Here is a 24,216-nt window from a genome sequence, read left to right as displayed (position 1 = left end):
TTATGTTGTACTAAGATGTTAAAGAAAAGTACAGTAAGTAGAAAAATGGAAAAAGACAAGCCTGTTATTCGCAATTACCATCAACAAATGCAGAAAATAAATTAATAATTCGATGATCAAAACTGAATGAATACGCAGATATCTACTATATTTGTCACCGATTTATAAGTTCGATCTTTGTATCACTAAATTTCAGGGGTTCTGCCAAGATCTATAAATCTTTTAGCAAGCTAGTACACGGAATTCAAAATTCCTATCATATTATCATTATTGATAGTTCAGTTTAAAAAAATCATATATATCAGGGTGTCCCCTGCCCACTGCCTGATGATTGCTGGGATGGGCTCCAGTACCCCCGCGACCCTACTGAGGATAAGCGGTGCAGCTGCTGAGATGAGATGAGATATATATTATATATGTGTGTGCAGCACGGTGGCGCAGTGGCCAGCACGTGTGCGGCATTACTAAGGACCTGGGAATAGGTGTGTGTGTTCACAACCAGCCACTGGCTCCTGTGCGAAGCCTGCATGCTCTCATTGTTCACGTTAGTTTCCTCCGGCTATCCGGTTTACTTACCTCTTTCACAAACATGCATTTCAGGTGGACTGGTTGGTCCAAATTGTCCCTATGTGTGAATGAGCTAGTGAATTGTCTATCTTTGTGTGCCCTGCAATTGGCTTGCAACCAGTTCAGGGTGTCCTCCAATCGCTGCTCGATGATCGCTGTGATGGATTCCAACAAGATGAGATCTACTTATCATAGTTATGGTTCATACCGGCCGAATATGAACACAAAACTTTTCTGGTTCTCACCTGTAACGCCTTTATTGTTGACATATTCCTTTAATATCATAAAAATTGGTTTTTCACTTACCATCGTTCATCCCATTCAAATATCTTCATCATCGTTAGTAATGCTACTTTTTTTTTCCTCACCGTTCTTCCATTTTCTCCTCAGCGGATTGTTGAGTCCAAATGAGACAAGAACCAAAATTCTGAAACTCAAAAACATCGTTAGAGCAACACTTTTGCTGTAAAATCAAACCTTCCTTTGCAGTGTTTTCACGATAGTTCACTAATATATATATATATATATATATATATATATATATATATTTAGTCTATAATATTTCTCATTATGGCAACAAAATAGTGTAGTTTTTGTATCACTACAGTATTTTTGTAGTCGAATTTATTATTGTAATACTTTGCAATTCTCTCATTTCTTGTTCTAAAGCAAAACAATATGTTATGTCTATGTTCATTTGCCTTCAAATAGATTTTCATCCTTTATATAGTTCTCTTTATTTTTATAGCTTATCTATAAAATTACTGTCACATGTTTTGCACAATGCTGACAACCCTTTTTTTTACTACTACAGTGGCTGTTTCTCACGAAATGCATATTTACACAAATCTCAACTGTATGTAACATCTTACATGCAAATATTTTTGTGTAAATATTGTATCAATTATAACTATAACCTTATCTTCTCCTTAATTTAGTGTCCACTTAATTCCTGCGTCCTCATATTCACCTCTTTTTTTTTTTTTACTATTCACAGCTTGCTCGGTGTCACGTGTGAATCCCCCTTCTAGATTTAAAACCATTATTCAACCCAGAAAAATAACTCCATTTGTCTAACGCATTCGTCTATATTTCTGTACCTTCCCTTTCCGGGTCCAGTGACCGTACTTGTGGTGAGGGGGACAGTATTTTGCCTAGTTCTCCTAACATGCTATGTGACCAGGCTCCGGCTTCTCCTCGGAAGCGGGTAAATGGCCTGGGGGGTGCGCATGTGAATGATATTTGGCATATTGTGGGGGCGGCGTGGAGCGAGGCGTATTACTGTGTGCCTGCTCTTCCTCCCTCAGTAAAGAGGCAGCAGCCATTAATCGACGCGGTTCACTATATGGCCCTGTATATTCGTTATCCTCCTTTTTAGGATACATTACGGTATTTCCACAAAGGTAATGCCATAAATCGCAAATGGTTTGCATCTAAACAACGCATTTCAAGTCAATGAAGATCTTCAAAAGCACTCTATAATGTGCTCCACTCTACCCATTTACTTACACTAGATTTAAAACAGTTCAATGTTGAAAAAGTAAGGGTTTTTTTCCAATTTATTGTATTAAGGTTAGTCTCACTTAATTTTCACCAAATTATCTCTCTTAATATTTAATTAACTTTCCCCTTTATGTTTCTCTCTCTCTTTTTTTTTTTTCTTTCTTTAAACCAATTAAATCTACTATTTTAGCTTCACCTATTTAATGTGAAAATGGCATCTATTTATTTATGAGTTATCTTACTCATTTGAATTTCACTCAATCCATTTTTTCCATTTTAATTGAAAGAGAAAAAAAAGTATTTATAAACAATTTTTTCAATATTTTTTGGTATAAAAATGCCCTTATCTCAAATTAGTGTATTTCAATTCACTCAATTAGATTTTTCCTATTCTTCCCAGTCCTTTTTTACCAATTTTTTGAACTGAAAACAGGAATATTTTATCTTTTTCGGTATTATTCTGGCATTATTTTGATTTAACGCATCTAAATAGCTCATTTATATTTTTCCCAAATTTCTCACTTTTATCCAGTAACACAGAGGCTCGATTGCGGTCGGGTCTTCCCTATAAATAACTCTTCAGTCTTTACATTGGAGCTCATCGAGTATTTTTGTCTCTCCTTACTCTGTCCTTTCCCCATTTTAAGTCTGCAATTTAGTCTTGGTGGGTGTTAATACATAGGGTATTCTAACACCGGGTTATTTTCAACAAGACAACGATTAATTACTCATGTGGTAAGGCTCGCTCCTACCTTTTCAAGTGGAGCTTTCTTGCCTACAAGCATCCACAGAAGCTCACTGTTGTTTTTGTCGGTGTTTTTTTTTTTTTTTTTTTTTTATTAAATACAATTGCCTAGTGGCAACTTTATTTTCATTCGCTCTCTCTCAATCACACAGACGTCTTGTTTTTTATCGTGATCACGTTCTTACATCGCTTGTTCTTATTTTTTTTCTTTCCACTTATTTTCAGTTGACAGAGGACTCCGCACATCCTTGTGAAATTTAACTAACTTTAAAGCGCTGGGTTAGGGGAGTCCACGCCTCCTGCGGAATTTTAACTGTCTGAAAACTATTTACCTGATAGAGTCTAGAATTGTCAGGGTTTTTCTGTTAAGAATCTGCCCCCGTAATTTCCTTTTCAACGGAGGATTCTTAATCTTTGTCTCTGTTAAGATTTTCCTTTTCTACAGAGGATTCTTAATCTTTTCGACGGAGGATCCTTAAACCTTAAGAATCTACCCCCCGCGCTCGCGAGTCAATTTCTTTTACCGGTTATCTACACAATGTTATGAATAAATTTTACTCACGATTCTCTAAGTCCTTGGCTTTCCGTCAACCGTCAGATCCCAGCCCGCGAGGGAAGGTCCAGTCCCGGATAAAGGGTCTTTATGCTGTGGCCACAGTCTTTCCTGGATTTTCCTCTTGCGTCCTGGAATCATCTGGCATCTTGGAATCCGGTTTCGAAGGACCAATTTAATGTTAGGTTCAAGTTTCCAACATTTATAATAAAACGCTCTGCAATATAGGACAAAGAGAATCGGTTCTTTATAATTAGTTACTTTATTAATCATCATATTGAGAGCCGCCGAGATTCTGCTGTTAGACATCTTTTCGCTCGCTCTGCCCTGCTTGCTGCGCTCTGGCTCGGCTCGGCTCTGGCTCTGAGGATCTCCTCGAAAAACCTCCCTTCTAATATTCAGTTTTTGCCTTTGCTACGTAGAGTTGATTAGTCTTCTTTCGAAGGCCTGCTTTCCGGCAGATGATGGAAGGTTTCCTTTGTCCTGGGTAAGACTCCCTTTCCTTCCTGAGTTATGGCATGAAGAGGTCATTCCAGGTCAGGGTACATCCGTTGGTATGTGAGAACAAAACACAGTCTGTACATCAAAACACAACTCATGGCCTTGGAGAGTAGTTTACAGGCTGAGAACTCTTCAAAATGGCTGAGAACACATATAACATATTAAATGTCAACTGTAGGATAAATACAACTCCATCAAAACCTCTGTCAATTTTTGACGGACAAGCAAATAAATAATATCAAGCATTTTTTTATCCATGTAAACTGAGAACAGGCACATTGACAGCAGTAGAATAGTGAAGAGAAGGAATATTATATGCGTTTTGTAAGGTTACATTCAGTGGTAAACTACTGTCTGAAACAAAAACGATTATAAACAGTTTGAAATCAAATGGTTTTGACAATGGACTCTGTTTTTAACATTTTGACAACTCGTTCTTAGGACTATATGCATTTAAATTTGAATATGTTTTTCAGGCACACACTGGTATAACACTCAAATGATTTTTATAGCAAAATATACGGGTATCACATGTACAATGCATGTCATCAAAATCATGTAGGCTTGAAAATTACTTGAATCTTATCGAGGCGAGCCAGACTCTGTTTCGTTCAACTGTCTGCCATGTTTTCTATTTAAATGTTTCGTGTATCACTGTGGTACTGCAAGACGCGCAGGGTCTGCTTTGCAAACTTTGCCAGTAGTCTAGATTGCTGTATCCAGGCTAAAATTCTCACAAACCTTAGGTGTGCATACTTGATAATGCAGTCATTTCTGTATGATGCCGCCCAAGACGGAGACACTGTTTCACCTGAGTGACCCTTAGCAGAGATTATAATCATGTAAGATAACTTACTCCATTGGAAACATGAAATATGATCTGTTGGCAACTATATCTATCTTCAATTTTACCCGAAAACGGGTTTAATGTTTCTTCTAATGAAGCGTGAAGACAGGGGGCGCCGCTCCATGATGGGGGACCCTTCCAAGCTGTTGACTCATTACCACGATGACGCTACAACAATGTACGAGGTCTTTCGGCGAGGCCTCAATATTTCAGGTGTGAAATTTAAAGCTCTCACAAACTAATAACAATATCTAATTTGGTTAATCTCTTTTATGCTCGAAGGTGATGGACCTTGCCTGGGTTCGCGACTCCCCAACCAGCCTTACAGATGGATGTCCTACAAAGAGGTGAGAAATTCTCCCCCTAAAAAAAAAAGGGGGGAAGGAAAACCCGTTAACCAATATGTTGTTGTGTGGTTCCGGTTCTGCAGGTGGTATCCAGGGCTGAGCATTTAGGATCGGGCCTACTACACCAGGGCTGCAAGGCCAGTCCAGACCAGTTTATTGGGGTCTTTGCTCAGAACCGGCCTGAGGTTGTCCACTTCTCACTTAGCCCTTTAAACATAAAACATTTCTTGTGCTCAAACCAATAGACAAAATAAACCAGAACAGGCAAAAAAGAACCAACACTTAAGATGTAATTTGTGGCATAAGCTAACGTCCATAAACATGTATATATTCACAGTTCATGGCTCCTTTAACCGCCTGGGTCATCAGGGCACCACTTCCTGTAGTGTGTCTTGGGCAGGGGTCTCAAACTCAATTGAGTTTGGGGTCACTGAAGCTAGGATCCAGATGAGGTTGGGCCAAACAGCGCTGTTAAAATCATTCCGCTGTTCTTAAAAGGACACATCTTTTAAATTTGTCCACTAGATGTCGCTGTAATGTGTAGTGCAACCAAAAATGTGTCCAAGGAAGACTACAAACTAAGGAGACTGTAAGTGAGTATAAAGCACCCTTTTCTTCCAATTTATACCCAGCCTTTCACAAAGAAGGACAAAAAGAAGGGAAGGTGATTTTTTTTTGTGAAAAAGAGGAATGAAAAATAGGGAAGAAGAAATAAGAAACTGGCAAAAAGGAAAACAGGAATAAAAAGAATGTAGGAGAGAAGAAAGGAAAAAATGAAAATGAAGTAAAAGAAAAAGAAAAACAAATGGAATAAAAAAGAATCGACTACGCTAGTCCCTTTCTGGACAGAATGTTCCTGGTAGTCGTCGATGCATATCCTAAATGGCCTAAAGTGTTCCCTATGAAGAGCGCAACACCCACAGGAACCATTGAAACTCTTCGTGCGCTGTTTGCTCGGGCTTGACTCCCTAAGCAACTAGTCAACGATAATGGTAGCCAAATTACGTCTGAAGAATTTCAGATCTTTATGAAGAGAAATGGAATCAAGCCCATTACCACCGTGCCATTTCACCCGGCAACAAATAGACTTGCAGAGGGATTCGTCCAAACCTTTAAGCAATCCATGAAACCCATGGCGAACATAAAAAGGTCCTTATCGGAGAAACTGGCCAACTTCCCATTGTCCTACCGCATCACCGAACATTCCACCACAGGTCAATCACTGTCTGTACTATTCAAGGGAAGATCCTTGAGATCCTGTTTAGACCCCCTGAGACCAGACCTGCACAGGGGTTTGTCAAAGAAACAAACCATCCAGATGAAAATCACCACTGAGAACCTTCAATGTGGGTCAATTTGTGCTCACCAGAGATTATCGTCATAGAAAACAGAAGTGGCAAACTGGTGAGATCATTTCCAAAACTGGCCCACTTATGTACACAGTCCGAGTGTCACCAGGACTGATCTGGCGCAGCAGACATGTGGATCAGTTACTTGATGCTGGAACCCATCAGTCGACCAGAAACGACCAATGCTGTGATGCAGACGGCCCAGACAGTTCTGAGGGCCCTGCATCGTTCACACCCGATGAACCACCAGATGAACCTCCAGATGACCTGAATGTGGAGACTGCTCGAGTCACTAATAACCCAGTTTCTACTCCCATACAGGTTACAGGTTTTTTTTTCTCCCACGTTTTTTTTCTTTAATCTAGAAGTCAGGCCCCCGTGAGTTTTTTTCTACCATGTGGCACCAGGCTCGAAAGGGTTTGATTCAGATTTAGATTCAGATATACTTTATTGTCATTCTTGTACACGTGTATACAGAACGAAATGTCGATACATCTGACCCGCACAGTTTCCTTGAATGTACAGATATAAATAAAATGTTGTATTGAGTTGGAGTATTGAAGTACTAATAATATACTAAATTATTATAGCTATGTATAGTATTATACAGTAGTGCAAAGAATGCAAGAGGAGCAGCTAACCAGCTAACCAGATGTGCAAAATGGGCAGTCAGGTAAAAGAGTCACTATACAATAACAACAACACTGGAGTACGATGACACCCTTGCCCTAAATTATATTATATTTAACTACAAATGTTATGGCTTTTCTGAGATTGGTCCTAACTGCAAAAGAAAAATGCTGTTTTTTATTCTCATTTCCAAGTAAGCTGTTAAAAAAGTACAAAGAAGGTCCCTAAAATCTGGACAACACAAGAGTAATTGAGATTACCTTATTTAAGTCTCATCTCATCTCATGTGTTAATCAATAACATTAAACAGGTCATTTTTACAATTAGCTGCTAGCACGTCAATATTTCTTAGTTTGACTTAAGTTACCTAAGGGATAAAGTACTAATGCGCAAATGTAAACATGACTTTCTTTAAACTTGCCATAATTCAAGTTTGAATGGTCACGAGTTAACAACTAGCCCAGGGGTGTCCAACATGGTGCCCCCCAAGGACAGCTGAGTTGCCTGCGAACCTGTTCGGAAAATACCTCACCTGTAATGGGTCATTGTGATTTTCTTGAAAAATTATTTTTTATTGCTTGACTGAGCCTCTCTTAACCCCTATTCTTGATAATTTTACCTGGTAATAACGTTGTAAAAATATAGTAATAACATGATGGATTGTTATTTAAATTTCAAATATATTACATTTCAGTTCATGGGCTTCATGAGCAAAAAAATGTATTCAAGTATTGATAATTATTTTCAATTAATTAATTAAGAGAATAGACTAAGAATTTATCCGTGTATTAAACAAATGTACTTATTCATCTTTTTATTGATTTTTTTCACAGGATATACAACAAACTAAATTCCAATGGGTTTTTATAAGGCAAATGAGAAAAAAATGTGTAGTTTCTTCAGCTAGCTGTCTGCCTACCTTTTTAGATAGCTATTTTTCTTTTAGGCTTTTTAGCAAGTTATCGAGCTAGCTTTTTAAATTTTTTACACGCTATCTCATCGAGCTAAATTTTAGCCTCTTTTCTATCTAGCTATCCAGCTTTATTTTTAACACTTTTAGCTAGTTATTTAGCTCCCTTTTGGGTTTATTTTTGGCTGCTTACCATTCTAGCTTGCTATCAAACTACAATATTAGCTATTCAGCGAGCCATCTGGCTAAGTTCCCATTTTAGACCGTTTTTATCAAAGTCGGTGCCCTTTCAACTTGGCAAAGATAAACTTTTGGATTTTGTGGTTTATTTTAAATTATTTTGTGAACATGAAAAAACTAGATTTTTTTCAAAAAATAAAGTACTGACATTTTATTGAATTGGATTTATTGTTGATTATTCTTATTTCAGTGGATAATCTCGGAGTTAGCGTGCTACACATACTCCATGGTGGTGGTGCCACTTTATGACACTCTCGGCCCTGACGCCATACGCTTCATTATAAACACAGGTAAGACACTTGTTAGCCGCTACACTAATGTGGCAAGTCTGAGCAGAAATTAATTAATATCATTCAGTGATTTGTGAAAGTATTGGTCCCCTTAAGAACCTTTTGTCATATTGCCACATTTCAAGCTAAAAAAACTTTTTTTTTTTCTTAAGAATCAACAACATGCTAGACACAAATGTGAATTGGAGCAAAAAAATTTCAACATTTTATATTTCCAACAAAAAACTGAATAGGTGTTGCAAAAATATTGGCCTTCTGTTCTCAGCCAACTGACTCCAGACGTTCCAGATGACTTCTGAATGATCAATCTCGACCTAAATGAGTAACAATGATAAAGTGCGGCTATGCATCATTAAGTCTCAGTTTAAATGCACCTATTCTGTGTTCAGCTCAGAGGTCAGTGAGAGGAGACACATGAGAACAGACAGCTTTATAAATACCAAAGAACACACCAGGAAGATAAGGTTGTGGAAAAATTGAGGCAGGAATAGGAAGATTCGGAACATTTTCACATCTCCTGGAGCACTGAGCAAGCAATGATATCAAAATGGAGAGCGCATAAAACCACTGCAAACCTACCAAGACCTGGTCGTCCCTCTAAATGTTTGGCCCAAACAAGAAAAAAACTAATCAGAGAAGCAACCAAGAGGGGGATCACATTGGATGACTTACAGGCATTCACAGCTAATTTGAGACAATCGGTGCATACGACAACTATTAGTCAGACTCTGCATAAATCTGCCTTTTATGGAAGATTTGCGAGAAGAAAGCCCTTTCTGAAAAATAAAATACCTTAAAAAAAGCCACATGGTAGACACAAATAATATCTGGAACAAAGTGCTCTGGTTAGATGAGACCAAAATCAAACTTTTTGGGCTGAAAGCAAAATGCTATGTTTGGTGTAAGAATAATACTGCAAACACACTAAAAACACCATCACCACTGTCAAACATGGTGCTGGCAGCATCATGTTCTAGAGCAGGGGTCGGCAACCAGTGGCACGCGAGCGCATGGCAAAATAATAATGATTATACTGTCTTATTTTGAGGCTTTACGTTAGGCTTTAGGTGCGTTTTGTGTCAGTGTGTGCTTGCGCGGCGCCTCGCAGATGAGAGATCTGTGTTTTAACCCAGCCAACGAAACATAAGCGCGTGATAAATGAACGAATCATGATGGCTCCTCGAGCGAAAACATTGCGTTCTTTACAGCCAGCGTGGACAGATGACTGGGGCTTTGTGGCAAAAATGACCGTGCTGTTTTGTGCATTATGCCCCGAGAGCATTGTACCTTGCGCATCAAGTGTTAAACATCATTACGAGACAAAACATGAACGTAAATTCAAGGACAAGTCTGACAAGGCGGATACGTTAAAACGCGCTGTGTCCAGGTACGGCAAACAAACACGGACCCTGAAAATATTTTCACTGCTAAAAACCGAAGTTATGAAATTGCTCACTGCATAGCAAAGCACGGAAAACCATTTACTGATGACGAATATATTAAAAAGCGCACGTGTGTGCGGGCCTTCTGCTTTGCTGCTGTTATTTCAAGTTTTGATATTTTCTGCAACAAGATATCATTGATGAATGGTATGATTGCTGTCCATAGCACTTGTTTTTGATTGGGAAAATGGTTGATTCTGGTTAATTATTTTGGCAAAAAGTTGAAGTCATGGATGGCTACAGGCCTTTCCACTTGTTATTCACATTTTTAAGTTGATTGATAAATTGGTCAGTTATACCAGTGTTTTTCAACAAGTGTGCCGGGGCACACCAGTGTGCCGTGAGACCTTGTCTAGTGTGCCGCTGGAATTTGCCCAATTTTATCTTTCCAAAAAGTCAGGCCATTATTCAGTATTTTTTCTATCTTCAGACGAGGAACTGTAATAGTCATCATTATCAGTAGGTGGCAGCAGATTTTTATATACCTTTTATGTACTAATTATCTGCTGTTGAGGTAGCACAGTACATTCAAACACTTAATTTGTTTAACAAAGCAGTTTAAGATTGCACTGTAAAAAATAAAAACATAAAGCACATTATTATGTTAAGTATTATTTTCTTCTTTTATATACTAATTATCTGACGTGAATAAGTATACCTTTGTCAGAGTGGATAGTGGCAAGATGTTGGACAGAACACTGATGGATTATGTAGTGGTTAAGAAAGGGATGTTAAATAATTGTTGAATGTGCATGTTTACAGAGGTGAAATGAGTGGTATGTCTGATCATTTTTATGTGGAAGGAAAACTGAGAATAGATGGATCGTGGAGGGCTAGTTATAAGAAGAGTGTGAGGGAAGAGGTGAAAATGTCGGAGTTGAATAAAGCAGAAAAGAAAAGAGTTTAAAGAGAGGATAAGGGAAGAGTACGTACGGGTTAGTAGAAGAGAAATGGAGAGTGTGGAAATTGAATGGAAGTGGTTTAAAGAGGCAGTGTTGAGGAGTGCAAAAGAAGTGTGTGGAATGAGAAAAGTTGGTCGAGGTATTAGGAAAGGAAGTGAAGTGTGGAATGATGAGGTATTAGAGGTTGTGATAGAAAAGAGACGTGCCTTTGAGGAGTGGCTGCAAGATAAGAGTGGTGATGCGTATGAAAGATATAAAGTGAAGAAAAGGTTGGTAAAAGCGGAAGTGGAAGCAGTGAAAAGAAAAGCAAATGATGAATGGTGTTGAAAGATAGGGGTGAACTTTGAGGAAGGGAGAAAAGTGTCCTGGAAAGGAAGAGAAAGTGAAAGATAAGGATGGTAGATTGTTGGTTAGCGGTAGTGCAGTCAGGACGAGATGGGCAGAGTATTTTGAGGAGTTGCTAAATGTGGAGGATGGGAGAGAAGTGAGAGTCGAGCCGATCGATGGTATGGAGAGAATTTCCGTGTTGGGTGATTTAAATGTGAAGCCTGTGGAAAGATGGGAGGTGCAAGAGGCAGTGAAAGAAATGAAAGGGGGGAAGACACCTGGGTTGGATGGTTGTACTGCTGAATGCCTGAAAAAAGGTGGCACAGCTATGATTGACTGGTTAGTACGCTTGTTGAATGTATGCTTTTTAAGTGGTGTGGTTCCTGTTGATTGGTGTAGTGTATATGTGGTGCCATTGTAAAAGGGTAAAGGTGATGAATATGATTGTAGCAATTCGAGAGGTATCAGTTTGTTGTCTGTGCCGGGTAAGCTTTATGGAAGAGTCTTGATTAAGAGAGTGGAAGAAAGAACGAAAGAAGGTGGTGATGGAGGAGCAAAGTGGTTTCAGGAAAGGAAGATTATGTTTATTTGGCTTTCATGGACTTGGAAAAGGCGTATGACAGAGTTGATAGAGAGGCGTTGTGGCAAGTGATGGTGATGTATAGAGTGGGTGGAAAGTTGTTGGAAGCATTGAAGAGTTTTTATATGAACAGCAGAGCATTTGTAAGACTAGGGAGTGAGACAAGTGAGTGGTTCCCTGTGTTGACTGGTGTGAGACAGGGGTGTGTGATGTCACCATGGCTGTTTAATGTGTACATGGATGGTGTGGTGAGAGAGGTGAATGCAAGAGTATTTGGCAGAGGTGTAGACATGAGGGACAACAGTGAAACAGTGTGGCAGGTAAGTCAGTTGTTGTTTGCAGATGACACCGCGCTTGTGGCTGGTTCTGAGGAAACATTGAGAAGGTTGGTAACGGAGTTTGAAAGAGTATGTGATAGGCGTAAGTTATTTGTCAATGTTGGGAAGAGTAAGGTGATGAAGTGTTCACGTGATGGAGTGGGCATGGCGCTAGAAATCAGGTTGCATGGACAGGTCCTGGAAGAAGTTAAAAGCTTTAGGTACTTGGGTTGTGATGTGGCTGCAGTTGGTGGAATGGGGTGTGAGGTATTGCACAGAGTGAATCAAGGAAGCAAGGTTTTGGCTGCTCTGAGGAGAGTGATGAACAAGAGTATGAGTATGGATGTTAGGAGGGGACTGTATGAGAGTATGATTGTGCCGACTGTGTTGTATGGTGCAGAGACTTGGAGCCTGAATGCAGATTTAAGATGTAAGTTGAATGTTTTTGAGATGAAGTGTTTGAGGACTATGTTAGGAGTAACAAGATTGGATAGACTGAGAAATTAAATTGTGAGAGACAGAACTGGAGTAGTCGTGGAACTGAGCAAGCGTGTTGATAAGAGAGTACTCGGTTGGTTTGGTTGACTATAAGCGGCGCAGAAAATGGATGGTTGGGTGGATAAGGAGGGGAACATGATACTTATCGGGCTAACAGTTACCAGACTGAGCACAGCCTAATATGACGCCACGTTTTTGACCCAACTTTTGGTACAACTTGGTACAAAAACAAAGCTGAGTTTCTTCCTTGAATTTGCACATGCGGCTTTTAATATGGTGCACTCTGTTGTCCAGAATTTACGGTATTTATTTTCTTGACTTGATGAAGTGTTTGAGGACTATGTTAGGAGTGACAAGATTGTATAGACTGAGAAATGAAATTGTAAGAGACAGAACTGGAGTAGTCGTGGAACTGAGCAAGCGTGTTGATAAGAGAGTACTCGGTTGGTTTGGACACATGGAGAGGATGGATGAGGAGCGAATGTTGAAGAGGATCTACAGAGCAGAAGTCAATGGAAGGAGACCAAGAGGAAGGCCGCGATTGACGTGGATGGATGGTGTCATGAGTGCACTGCAGGAAAGAGGTGTAAATATAATGGAAGCTAGAGCTCTTGTTGGTGATAGAAAGAAGTGGAGAGGTGTTGTGAAAGGATAGTGGGATTGTGGACACGTTCTTAAGGATGGGCTGGGCACCCGTATGATGCGGCAGGGATGAACCAGTGAAAGCCGTCGGGCCCTGCTGTTGAACAAAAGAGTGTGTTGTGTCACCCTGACCCGAGTGACATGGCCGCTTTCTGGTGTCCCATTTCATCTGAAGGGACGAAAGCATGACCAACTTGGGTGCCGAGGTGCCTGACTTGTTTGGGTGTTTGGGCAATTGGGTAGGCCATGGTCCAAATTTTTTTGTGTGTTTTTTTATGCTATTTATTTACCTTTTATTTTATTTGTTATTGTATGTGTGTGTGTTGCTTTCGGTCACCCCTCTTGAAGGATATGACCAAGGTAGATAGATAGATATAGAATTATCTGCTTATGCAGTAGTACAGTGAAATATTTGACATAACTTCATTTTCAAACATTTTCGCAAACGGTGTGCCTCAGAACTTTTTTATAAATAAAAGTGTACCTTGGTTCAAAAAGGCTTGAAAAACACTGAGTTATACGATTAAAATGTCTATCCATGTTGTATATTTGGACTGGTGTCGAATGACAGCTCTGTTGGATATTAAAAAATGTTATGCAAGGCATCAATCATGGTGTGGAACATTGATTTACAAGGAAATTTTGAAAGTGGCACTCCACACCAAAAAGGTTGCTGACCCCTGCTCTAGAGTTTCCTTTTCTTCAGCTGGGACTGGGAAAATCAATAAAGTTAATAGGAAGCTGGATGGAGCAAAATTTGGGGAAATTATGGCAGAAAATCTGTTTGAGTCTGCAAGAGACCTGAAAAAGAGGCACAGGTTAACCTTCTAACAGGACAACAACCTTATACAAAGCAAAATCTACTTGGGAAGAGGTTAATACTAACAAAATAAAGCAAAGACCTCAATTCTATGGAGCATTTGTGGAAAAATCTGGAAAATGTGCACGATTACATCAAACTTTAAGAAATTCCAGATGTTTTGTAAGGAAGAATGGGCAAATATTTCTGTTTCAAGTTGTGCAAAACCTATAGGGACATACCCCAAAAGACTTATGGCTGTGATTCAAACAAAAGGGGACTGTGTGAAAACTTTCTTAAAGCCCTGTGTGAGCAAAACTTTTTTTGAATCTGTATACATCATTGTATAATTTTGTGTCTTGCAGCTGACATCTCTACTGTAATTTGCGACAAGGCAGACAAGGCGCAAGTGCTGTTAGCTAGCGTGGAGCGTGCAGAGACTCCAGCCCTGCGCCGCATTGTTCTTATGGACATTCATGATGTTACCCTGGTGGAACGTGGACGCGGCTGCGGCGTCCATGTGCAAGCCATGCAGGAATTGGAGGTACTGCACTGCTGCAAATTTCAGCAATCTTATCGGTGTCGGATAGTGTGGTGACCAGTTGTGCAAAGACAAGATAGTACCGTAAATTTTGTACAACAAAGTACACCCGAATAAAAGCCACATGCATCATGGGACAGACTCAACTTTTTTTTATGTACAAGTGGTACTAGATTAAAAGCTGCACAAGCTTTAACAGCGAAAAATGGAACGCATTCACGTCCTTTTCTTACATTTGAAAAAAGTCAGCCAGGAAATGTGTTAGAAACCAGAATGGAGACAGGTCCCAGTAGCGAAACGTTTCAAAGAGTTTTATTGGGAAGAAGGGAAAGGAGGGTACACACGATCTGGAGCTCGGTGGTCGCCGGGACCCGTTCGTTCTGAAAGTGGGGACTTCCGTGACAAGCGATGGTGGCGTCGGGAACTGAAACGCAGATCAATAGCCGGTAAACATACCTTGTGCCCTTATCCGCCTTTCTTGGCAAACGTAGTTTTTCCTTCGCATGCTAATCTGTATTTGTAGGGCTCGCAGACTTTTTCTAATTGCTGATAAAGATTTGGAAACGGATGCCTTCGGCAAGATGCCTTCAAAATAAAAGTATGGCCTTTTGAAATACTGCACTCGGAAAAAAGTGCACAATACAAAATCTGACTTACAGCAATGTCCAGATATATTTTGCCATCCTGAAGAAAATGTTCGTATCTTTTTCGTAACTCGGATGTTCGGAAGTAGGGGAGCGTCTGTAAATGCATATTTTATGTCCTATCTAAATAAGAAAATAAAGACCTGGCTTTAAGGAATACATCAAAATAAATATATTATTGTGTATCCGTCATTATTTAGTAACTAGAATCGGAATGTATAATGACTTTTTTCATGTAGTTGTAGCAATACTTGGTCTCCTCTCTATTAAGGATCGATCGATATGAGTATTTCAGGGCAGATACAGATTAGTAGTATTAAGAGAAGGCCGATAACCGATATTTGGAGCCGATATTAATTTGCTGTAAAAGCATAAAAATTGACTTAATTAATTTTAACAATTAAGAAAGAAACAACAAATATTTGTTATCAATTCAAATATAAGAGCGCTATGAAACCTTTTACAGTAAAGACATTTGAATTACAACACAAAGTGACCAATCATTTACTTTCACATGAATAATAGGTGTGGTTTTCCTCTTGTGTCCTGAAGCCACATGACACAATAGGTTTGAAGTGTGTCTTAGGGCCCGGTCACACAGCCGTTTGCGTCTAAATCACGGCCAGAAATTTCTGCCTGTGAAGCAGACGCTGTTGGACGCTTTGAGATCACCATACAGCCGAGATACAGCAGTGCTTCACACGCGGTCGGAAATTCACACGCGGTTGGCAGCGCGAAAAAGTTTTGCGCTGCTCAAAACTTTAGGGCCCGGTCGCCAAGTCTTTCACGGGCGTATCGAGGTTGAATCACGGCCAAAAATTTCTGCCCGTAAAGCAGTCGATGTTGGACGCTTTGAGATCGCCATATAGACAAGATACAGCAGTGCTTTACACGTGGTCGGAAATTCACACGCGGATGGCTGCGCGAAAAAGTTTTGCGCTGCTCAAAACTTTAGACCACGTGTAACCGCGGAAATGACGCGGAACGACGTGCTCTGGCCGCGGCCAGGGCGTGATTACACATGAGTAGGACGCGAAATTTCAGCGGGTAATCGTGGGTGGAGCACGGTCATAGCATGTTCTGCGCCTGTATCGCGGTGTTATTACGTGAAATTAGCGTGTTACGCGTGTGACGGTCAAACGCCTTTCTCCGCGTATATACAGTGCGATTTGCCGAGCACACGTCAGTTGTGCTCGAGACGTCAAGGGGTGGACATGGATCCCCGTCACCGTAGTGACCTCGTCTTAATCCATTTTTATTTCTTGACATTTCTTTTCATTTCATAACAAGATAAAATAAAAATGAAAAACTATTACAATAATAACATATTGGCTTCTTCGGTGTCATAGCTTGAAATATTGATCTTTACGGGACTGTGTCTTGAGCGGTTATGATTTCTACAGCCAGGTGTTATGCCGAGAAATGCATCCCTGCTGAGCTTTGCATCCCCTCGCTACAACAACCACTTACCTCGTTTTATCTCACTTTTAGGGAATGTAATGGCGAACATATAACCAAATCCACTTCGTCTTGCATTTGTTGGGAATGTAATACAACATAAAGCATTCCGTCCTTGTTTTTGTTGTAAACGTAATCGAACGGTAATGCACACCGTATATAAATCACTTTTGAGAACTGTTATGCACTCTACCGTAAAGCTTATTATGCAGAAATAAGCTTTATGGTAGAGTGCATAACAGTTTCAATACGAGCGATTTGAATAAAAAAAGGCAAAATAAACATGTTACCTGCTCAAAAGTGATTTGTATACGGCGTGCATTACCGTTCGATTACATTCACAACAAATACAAAGACGGAATGGTTTAGGTTGTATTACATTCCCAACAAATGCAAGACGGAGTGGTTTTGGTTATATGTTCGCCATTAAATTCCCTAAAAGTGATATAAAAGTTATGCATTTTAAGACGTGTACGACGTACAAGAAAATCTGTACGGAAAAACGCAAATTTGTCAATTTACCTAATGGGTACCATCCGGTAAACACCACCTATCACGAAACGGCAAATCAAGTCTAACGAGTTTGCCGCGGTACCTCTATCTCGTATCGTTTTTTTCATTGCAAACAAAGCGAGTGGTTTGATGCTACTGTGCGCATGCCTCTGCCACCTGGGGATTTCCCATCATCTCATCTCATTAGCTACACCGCTTACCCTCAGTAGGGTCGCGGGGGTGCTGGAGCCCATCCCAGCAACCATCGGGCAGTGGGCAGGGGACACCCTGAACTGGTTGCCAGCCAATCGCAGGGCACACGGGGACAGACAACTCACTCGCTCAATCACACCTAGGGACAATTTGGACCGGCCAATTTACCTGACATGCATGTTTTTGGAATGTGGGAGGAAACCGGAGTGCCCGGAGGAAACCCACGCAAGCACGGGGAGAACATACAAACTCCGCACAGGAAGTCTGGAGCTGGATTTGAACCCACGCAGGAGGTTCCCAAGACATGAACTGTGCCGCACATGCGCTAACCACTGCACCACCGTGCTGCCCTTTCCCATCATGCATCATTCAAAAAAATATATATATGATGTAAGATTATTTTGTATTTTGTAAGGGAAAATACGACAGTTTGTACGGGCATGGAGCCGTGGAGGTTGACAGGTATGCAAACAGTAAATTGAGGAGTCAGATTTTAAATGTAATTAAAACATTTGTTTACATTAGGAAATCCAATGAAAACAGGGTATCATTCACAATGGTGCTCTAGTTGCAACAATCAGTAAACAACTACCTAGAATAAAATGCATTACCATAAGGCTACTATTGCACACTATAAACACGCATGACATAGACTACTATAGTGGCTATAAAGCCCACTTGTGGACAATTAGTCGTGATCATGTATATTGTAGTGTTTAGCTACATTGGGTCACCTCCAGTGTTGGTGAGGTTTGCATGAATATGCCTTAAAAAAAACTACTGGTAATTATATAGACAACAATTGCTTTTTTGTCTTATTTGTGGCAATCAATATTTCTTAATAAACACATTTTTGAAACCCTAATCACAACACTTGTTCTATTGGAAGCGCAGGGCAGAGAAGCATTGTAAATAAGACGAGTACGTGTTCACATGAAAGAGTGAGACACGGTTGTTGTCTGCTTCTGTGTGTGCGTCGCTGTACGTTGACATTTCAGTCAAGAGTGGTCACAAAGGGGGCGGAGAGAAAAAAAACGTGAATTGCGAATGTGAAAAATATTTACGACGGCTCTTACTCTTGCTCCAGTCTGCAGTCTATGACAGCGGAAAGTGCAGAGTAAAGACAGCTTCCTACTTCAGAGGCTCCACGGCCGCCTATCCAATTAGAAGGCGCGGGGTGGGTACAACAGAGACAGAAGGCAGAAGAGTGAGAAAAAGGCCTAGCTCGGCTGTTGTTTGGTGTTGTGCTTAATAATCGGCGCCTTGAATAAGTAAACAGGCCGATACCCATATCCGCGTAATCCCCAAATATCAGAGCCGATAATCGGCCCACCCGGAAATCGGTTGACCTCTACTCTCTATATCACTTTGTCATGTGTGCAAGAGTTTGGAAGGCTTAAGATCAATCACATGGCTCTGCATGTCCACAGTTAAGGCAGTTGTGATTGTCCGGGCTTCTGAATTTTATTCAGTACGGTAAACTGAGTTTTGTTTGAAGAATGTTTTGGTCCCACTCCTGCATATAAATTAACGCCAATTTAATAAGGAATGACTGCCTCGCCAGTTGATAAAGATTGACAGCTGTGGACACAATCCACAAACCAGTGTCTTAATCACAGCACAATGTGTTCTGCCAAGATTTGCGATTGCAGTCCATCGGGACAGTGGCAGTCTCGTTGATCTATTCATGCGCGTAGTTAATTAGATGATGGGGCCTTTGGCTACCAAATGGAGTCATAGTTACTCCCGCCGTTCACCCCCGCCTGATTGAATTTCTTTCACTTTGACATTCAGAACACTCGGCAGAAATCACATGATCTCATCACCCGCCGCGTGCCCTCGCATTGCTTCTTTTAATTGACAGTCAGATTCCCCAGTTCTAAGCCAGCTGTAAAGCCACATTGTATTACAAGTCGCAGTATTTAAAATGTAGGGGGGGAAAGTAGCTGCTTTGAGTCCGGGATTTACAGTAAAAGTTGTGTGCACTCACCAATTCGCATTATAATTTTTTTAATATCTCATATAGACACATTTTCTTCCCAGTTCCATTAGCACATTATTAGTTTCTCCACTAAAGAAATAATATTGTAATTACAACCTCTCACGCTACATATGACATTTTTTGATGACAGCAAATATAGATTGATAGTGTGTTTGCAAGTGTTTAATGTAAAAATATTTGCACAGAACATGACTTCCTGATCGATTTTTTTGTGCTTGTGTTTCCCTTAGGCACTGGGCAGGGACCACCATCAAAAACCTTCTGTAAGTTTTAATTACTGATTTACTTTTTTGTGCCGATCAATTAATAAGGTACACTGCCAATGAGTTGGAAAAATCCAAGACCAGATTACAGCATTTTCAAATCTTACCGTTTGTAGTTTTATAACAACATCTTAAACATTTATGTAATTAATATTACAACTTAATTTTTCCACTATCCAACTTTGCAGAAATATGCACAATTTGCTGTATAATATGACTGTACTAGATATTTAAACAATTGTTTGACTATATCAGGGGTTGCCAACGGTTTCGATGCTGAGAGCTACTTTTTGTTAGGTATTAGTACAAAGGGCTACAAGTTTAATATGCATTTCTAAAATAACATGTTATAACTATGTTGTTACTATGTTTTTGCTACGTTATTACCAGGTTGTAATTGGTAGCGGTTAATATAGCCCCAGTTAACTATTACACGTCATGCCAGTTAGATTTCGGATCTCCTAGAAAAATCCCAATGACCAATGCTAATTTATATCATAGAGATATGTTTGGATTTAACTAGAAATTCTATTTGCTTTTTTGTCTTATTTAAATGCTCTTCTTCATGCTAACCACATAATTTGTTTCAATAAAATGTTAAATTTATTCTTGAAATGATTTTTGAGGTCCAGATATTGGCAAAACTTTACCCCCCAACTTGTGTTTTAATTCACAAGGGAATTACTTTCTTTCTGTATTACTTGTGATTTAAAAAAAAAATCATTAACATGAAATATTGACTCATCTATCCCTGTTCTGAACTACAAAGCCGCCTTCGCCACAAGACCTTTCTATTGTGTGCTTCACCAGTGGAACCACAGGTGAGTGAAAAACATTTTCTTTCAATCCATTCACAAACCATCACTCAAGAATATGATAATCCAATTTTTTGCTTGGAACAATACTCAATTAAACTTAAAAGTAATGTGCATAGTTTGAGGCGTCTTTAAAAAAGTTTAAAATTAAATATTTTCTCTATTAAGTATGTATTTACAATGCCCAACTGAGTTCAAAGAACCTTTATATATTTTGTACAACGACGCTTTTCTGAATTCATCTTACTTTTAAGATCAGTGTTATGGCCAACGTGCGCATTAGGCTTGAGGAAAGGATGTGGGCTGGTAATAGATTGAATTTTTGCGCATGCTTAAGGTTTTTTTTTTAAATTCTAGAATGAGAGTGGGGAAAGTAAAAAAATGACTGTTACAAATACAGACCAAATGACAACATAAACTCCTAAAAATTTTTTTTTTTTTTAAAGTTTATCTGAACGAGTCTCAGAATTTCACATACTTGCACTTGCAGCGGGTAAATACAGTACAGAAAAGTACAGAAAAGTAACAAGTTGTGAGGCAATTAAGACATTGGTTTGCGTATTGTGTCTGCAACTGTCAATCAACTAGCGCAGTAGTCAATATTAATTGAATTGACATTAATATATACGTAGAAGTGCAACAAAAACAAAACTTTATACTTTATTGACTAAAATTCAGAATCCCGTACAATTACAACAACCCGTACACTTGCTGTGGCATGCAATTAATGGTAAGCTCTCCCTTCCCTTGCACACATGACAAAGTGATAGAGAGGAGACCTAATATTTCTACTACTAAATAAAAAAGGCATTACACACGCCTACAGTAATTACCAATGAGGGGTACACAATAATTATCAGGCTGACAGTTATTAGACTGATCACAGCATAATATGTCAGATTTCGGCCTGATAGGAAAAACAGACCAAGTAATTATGTCAGGAGGACCAGAACAGAGCAGGAGACCCCAGAGCGTTCGTTACAAGTCTTTTATTTGGGGAAGCGTACAGGGTTAGCGGGAGACGCGATGACCGTCGAACGTCAGCAGCAACGCCGTGAAGACAACTTCAGAACACGTAGCCAATCGTAGCGTGGGACGGAAGCAGGTTGAGTTTACCGGGACTGGAGAGAAGATCGTAGCGTGGGACGGAAGCAGGTCGAGTTTACCGGGACTGGAGAGAAGATCGTAGCGTGGGACGGAAGCAGGTCGGATCGGAGGCAGGCAGGCATAATCAGGTAAACAAGAAGGCACAGGTAATCGGGAGAGTCATACGGGGTACAGAAGTATCCTCAGACGAAGAGGTCTCCGCGTAGCGTGCTTAAAAAGGGAACATAAACCAATCAGGGAGCGCATTCCAGCGCGTCAGATGATTACCCCAGGTGGCTCCATTTAGGTAATCATGACAAATTAGTCACCTAATTACTAAAATATTCAGTCGACACCACTTGTCTGAAAGATTCCAAAGATATGTGTAGTGTGTAATGATTTTTGTTGCACTCCTGCATATATGTTCCTTCCAATTTAATTCATACTGACTGCTGTGCTCGTTCATTGAAATTGATATCTACGGACAGAGTCCGCAAAAGTGTGCTGATTTTTTTTAATTGCAAAAAAACTTTGTACTTACAGTTTTTTTTTTATGACTGTTTAAGCCTGCAACTGTCAGTAAACCACTCAGCATGGTGCGCAAGCAAAGTGCAGAAAGGCTTCAAAAAGAGGTCATTTATTCGGGCAGTCTTGGGTACATAGGAAGTCAAGTAGCAAGGACATCATCATGGTCCAGGGATTGGTGTGAGTCCAAATAGTGAGGCCGACAGTCCAAGAGTTGTTTGGGCAGTACTTGTGCTCCGGATGGGCATGCAAAGGTTGGGTACACTGAGATGCTAAAACACTGGGTCGCAACATGAAGGCAACAAACTAGCACTGAGCCAAGGATACAGTGTGTTCAAATAGTGAAGAGGGAGAGGTTTGATTTGAGGGTAATCAGGGCAAATGACACCAGGTGTGGAAGTTATGGATATGATGTGAGTGACCAAATAAGCTATGGGCAAGTGAGAGGGAGAAACAGAGAGTAAACTTGAGGAAGACAAACTTTAGTGCAGGATTGTGACAGTGGGTTAAAATCCGATGCTGCTTGTACAAAAACAAAGTTGACTTCCTTCCTTAAATTTGCACCTTCGGCTTTTAATCAGGTGCAAAAGGTAGTCCAGAATTTACAGTAAATATAAAAACAAATGACATTCACCCCTTCTTGTATATCTCACTCAGGAAACCCGAAAGGAGTAATGCTCACTCACGGGAACGTGGTTGCCGATTTCTCAGGCTTCCTCAAAGTGACTGATGTAAGTTAGCAGAAAACTACCATTTATCTCACTTTTCTTCCTATTTTAAAGCTTATTTTTCCTTTATCTTCTTTTTACTCCTTGTAGAAAGTGATCTTTCCCAACCGAGATGATTGCCTTATTTCCTTCCTGCCGCTGGCTCACATGTTTGAGAGGCTTATTGAGGTAGAGTAAGATGTGGTGCACTTATCCATGCAAACACACTTCTGATGTCTCAGACAATCAGGGATCAGGAAGTGGCCTGATTATGATATTATAATATTATTATTAATTATTATTATTGTTATTATGTGCCCCCCACCAACCTACTGTTGCCTGAAAACAATGGTTTAAATGAAGTCAATATTTGGGCACATGAATTTCTACTTCAGGCCAGAAATATTTTTTTCAGTCCGGAAGAAAAATAGCCTTTTGTGTAGTTAACTTGTTTCTTTTAAAGGGACATTGTGTATTATATAGGGCCTCCTATTCGAAAAAAAAACAAGCTTCAATTGTTTAATAAATATATTAATTTGAAGAATATGCAACAATACATGGACTATGATATAAATTAGGGCTGCAACAAACGATTATTTTAATAATTGATGATTTGTTAGATTTTTTGATTAATCGATAAATTGGATTTAAAAAAAACACTAAATTTCCTCCTTTTTATTTAAATATTGAAGATTTGGACAGAGGGAATTAAAGTGCACACAAAACAACATTTTTAATTATAAAACATTTTTTTTTAAAAAAGGTTTTTTTGGGTGGTTAGCGCACAGCCCCCACGGTGCAGAGGTTCGGGGTTCAAGTCCAGCTACTGCAGCCTCCCCGTGTTGAGTTTGCATGTTCTTAGGGGCGGCAGTAGCTCAGGAGGTAGAGCAATCGTCTTAGGATTAAGGGATCCCAGTTCGAATCCCGGCTTGTCCGTGTTACATGTCGAAGTGCCCTTGGGTAAGACACTGAACCCCCAATACCCCCAATAAGCAGGTTAGTGCCTTACATGGCTGCACAGATCACGGCCGCTATTGGGAAATGTGAAGCACAATGCAAAGCGCTTTGGGAAGTCATTGACTTGAAAAGCGCTATATAAATGCAGATCATTTCATTTCAGATCATTTCTCCCCGTGCCTGTGTGGGTTTTCTCTGGGCACTTCAGTTTCTTCCTACATTCAAAGAACGTGCATGTCAGGTTAATTGGCCGGTGCAAATTGTCCCTAGGTGTGAATGAGCGAGTGATAGCATGTCTCTGTGTGCCCTGCGACTGGCTGGCAACCAGTCCTGGGTGTCCCCTGCCCACTGCCTGAAGATACCTGGGATAGACTCCAGCACCCCCGCGGCCCTACGGATGCACATAATGAATGCATGGAGTCTCAGCCTGCAAGGAGGATTTCCTTATGTGCGACTACTTTTAAGGCTTTTTCCTTTTCCTCATGAGGTTTTTGTTTTTTTCCCCCGACCCTCATGTCGGTTTT

The 24,216-nt window shown here is 40.0% G+C and overlaps 1 protein-coding gene across 1 annotated transcript in view; it reads left to right on the top strand.

Annotated features, from left to right (window-relative positions):
• acsl6 (acyl-CoA synthetase long chain family member 6) overlaps positions 1 to 24,216 on the top strand; it is a 74,424-nt gene that overhangs the window by 33,022 nt on the left and 17,186 nt on the right. The window contains exons 3-11 of the mRNA XM_088321260.1: positions 4,815 to 4,929; positions 4,999 to 5,063; positions 5,147 to 5,248; positions 8,383 to 8,482; positions 14,355 to 14,533; positions 19,570 to 19,602; positions 20,372 to 20,423; positions 22,686 to 22,759; positions 22,847 to 22,924. Of these exons, the coding sequence (XP_088177386.1) occupies positions 4,815 to 4,929; positions 4,999 to 5,063; positions 5,147 to 5,248; positions 8,383 to 8,482; positions 14,355 to 14,533; positions 19,570 to 19,602; positions 20,372 to 20,423; positions 22,686 to 22,759; positions 22,847 to 22,924 (798 nt within the window). The remainder of the gene's footprint in view (positions 1 to 4,814; positions 4,930 to 4,998; positions 5,064 to 5,146; positions 5,249 to 8,382; positions 8,483 to 14,354; positions 14,534 to 19,569; positions 19,603 to 20,371; positions 20,424 to 22,685; positions 22,760 to 22,846; positions 22,925 to 24,216) is intronic.

This window comes from Urocampus carinirostris, chromosome 17 (assembly GCF_059441175.1).
Source record: "Urocampus carinirostris isolate Australia breed hairy pipefish chromosome 17, RoL_Ucar_1.0, whole genome shotgun sequence".
NCBI classification, from domain to species: domain Eukaryota; kingdom Metazoa; phylum Chordata; class Actinopteri; order Syngnathiformes; family Syngnathidae; genus Urocampus; species Urocampus carinirostris.
The sequence above is the reverse complement of the archived record's forward strand: the minus strand, read 5'-3'. Positions and strand labels throughout refer to the sequence as shown.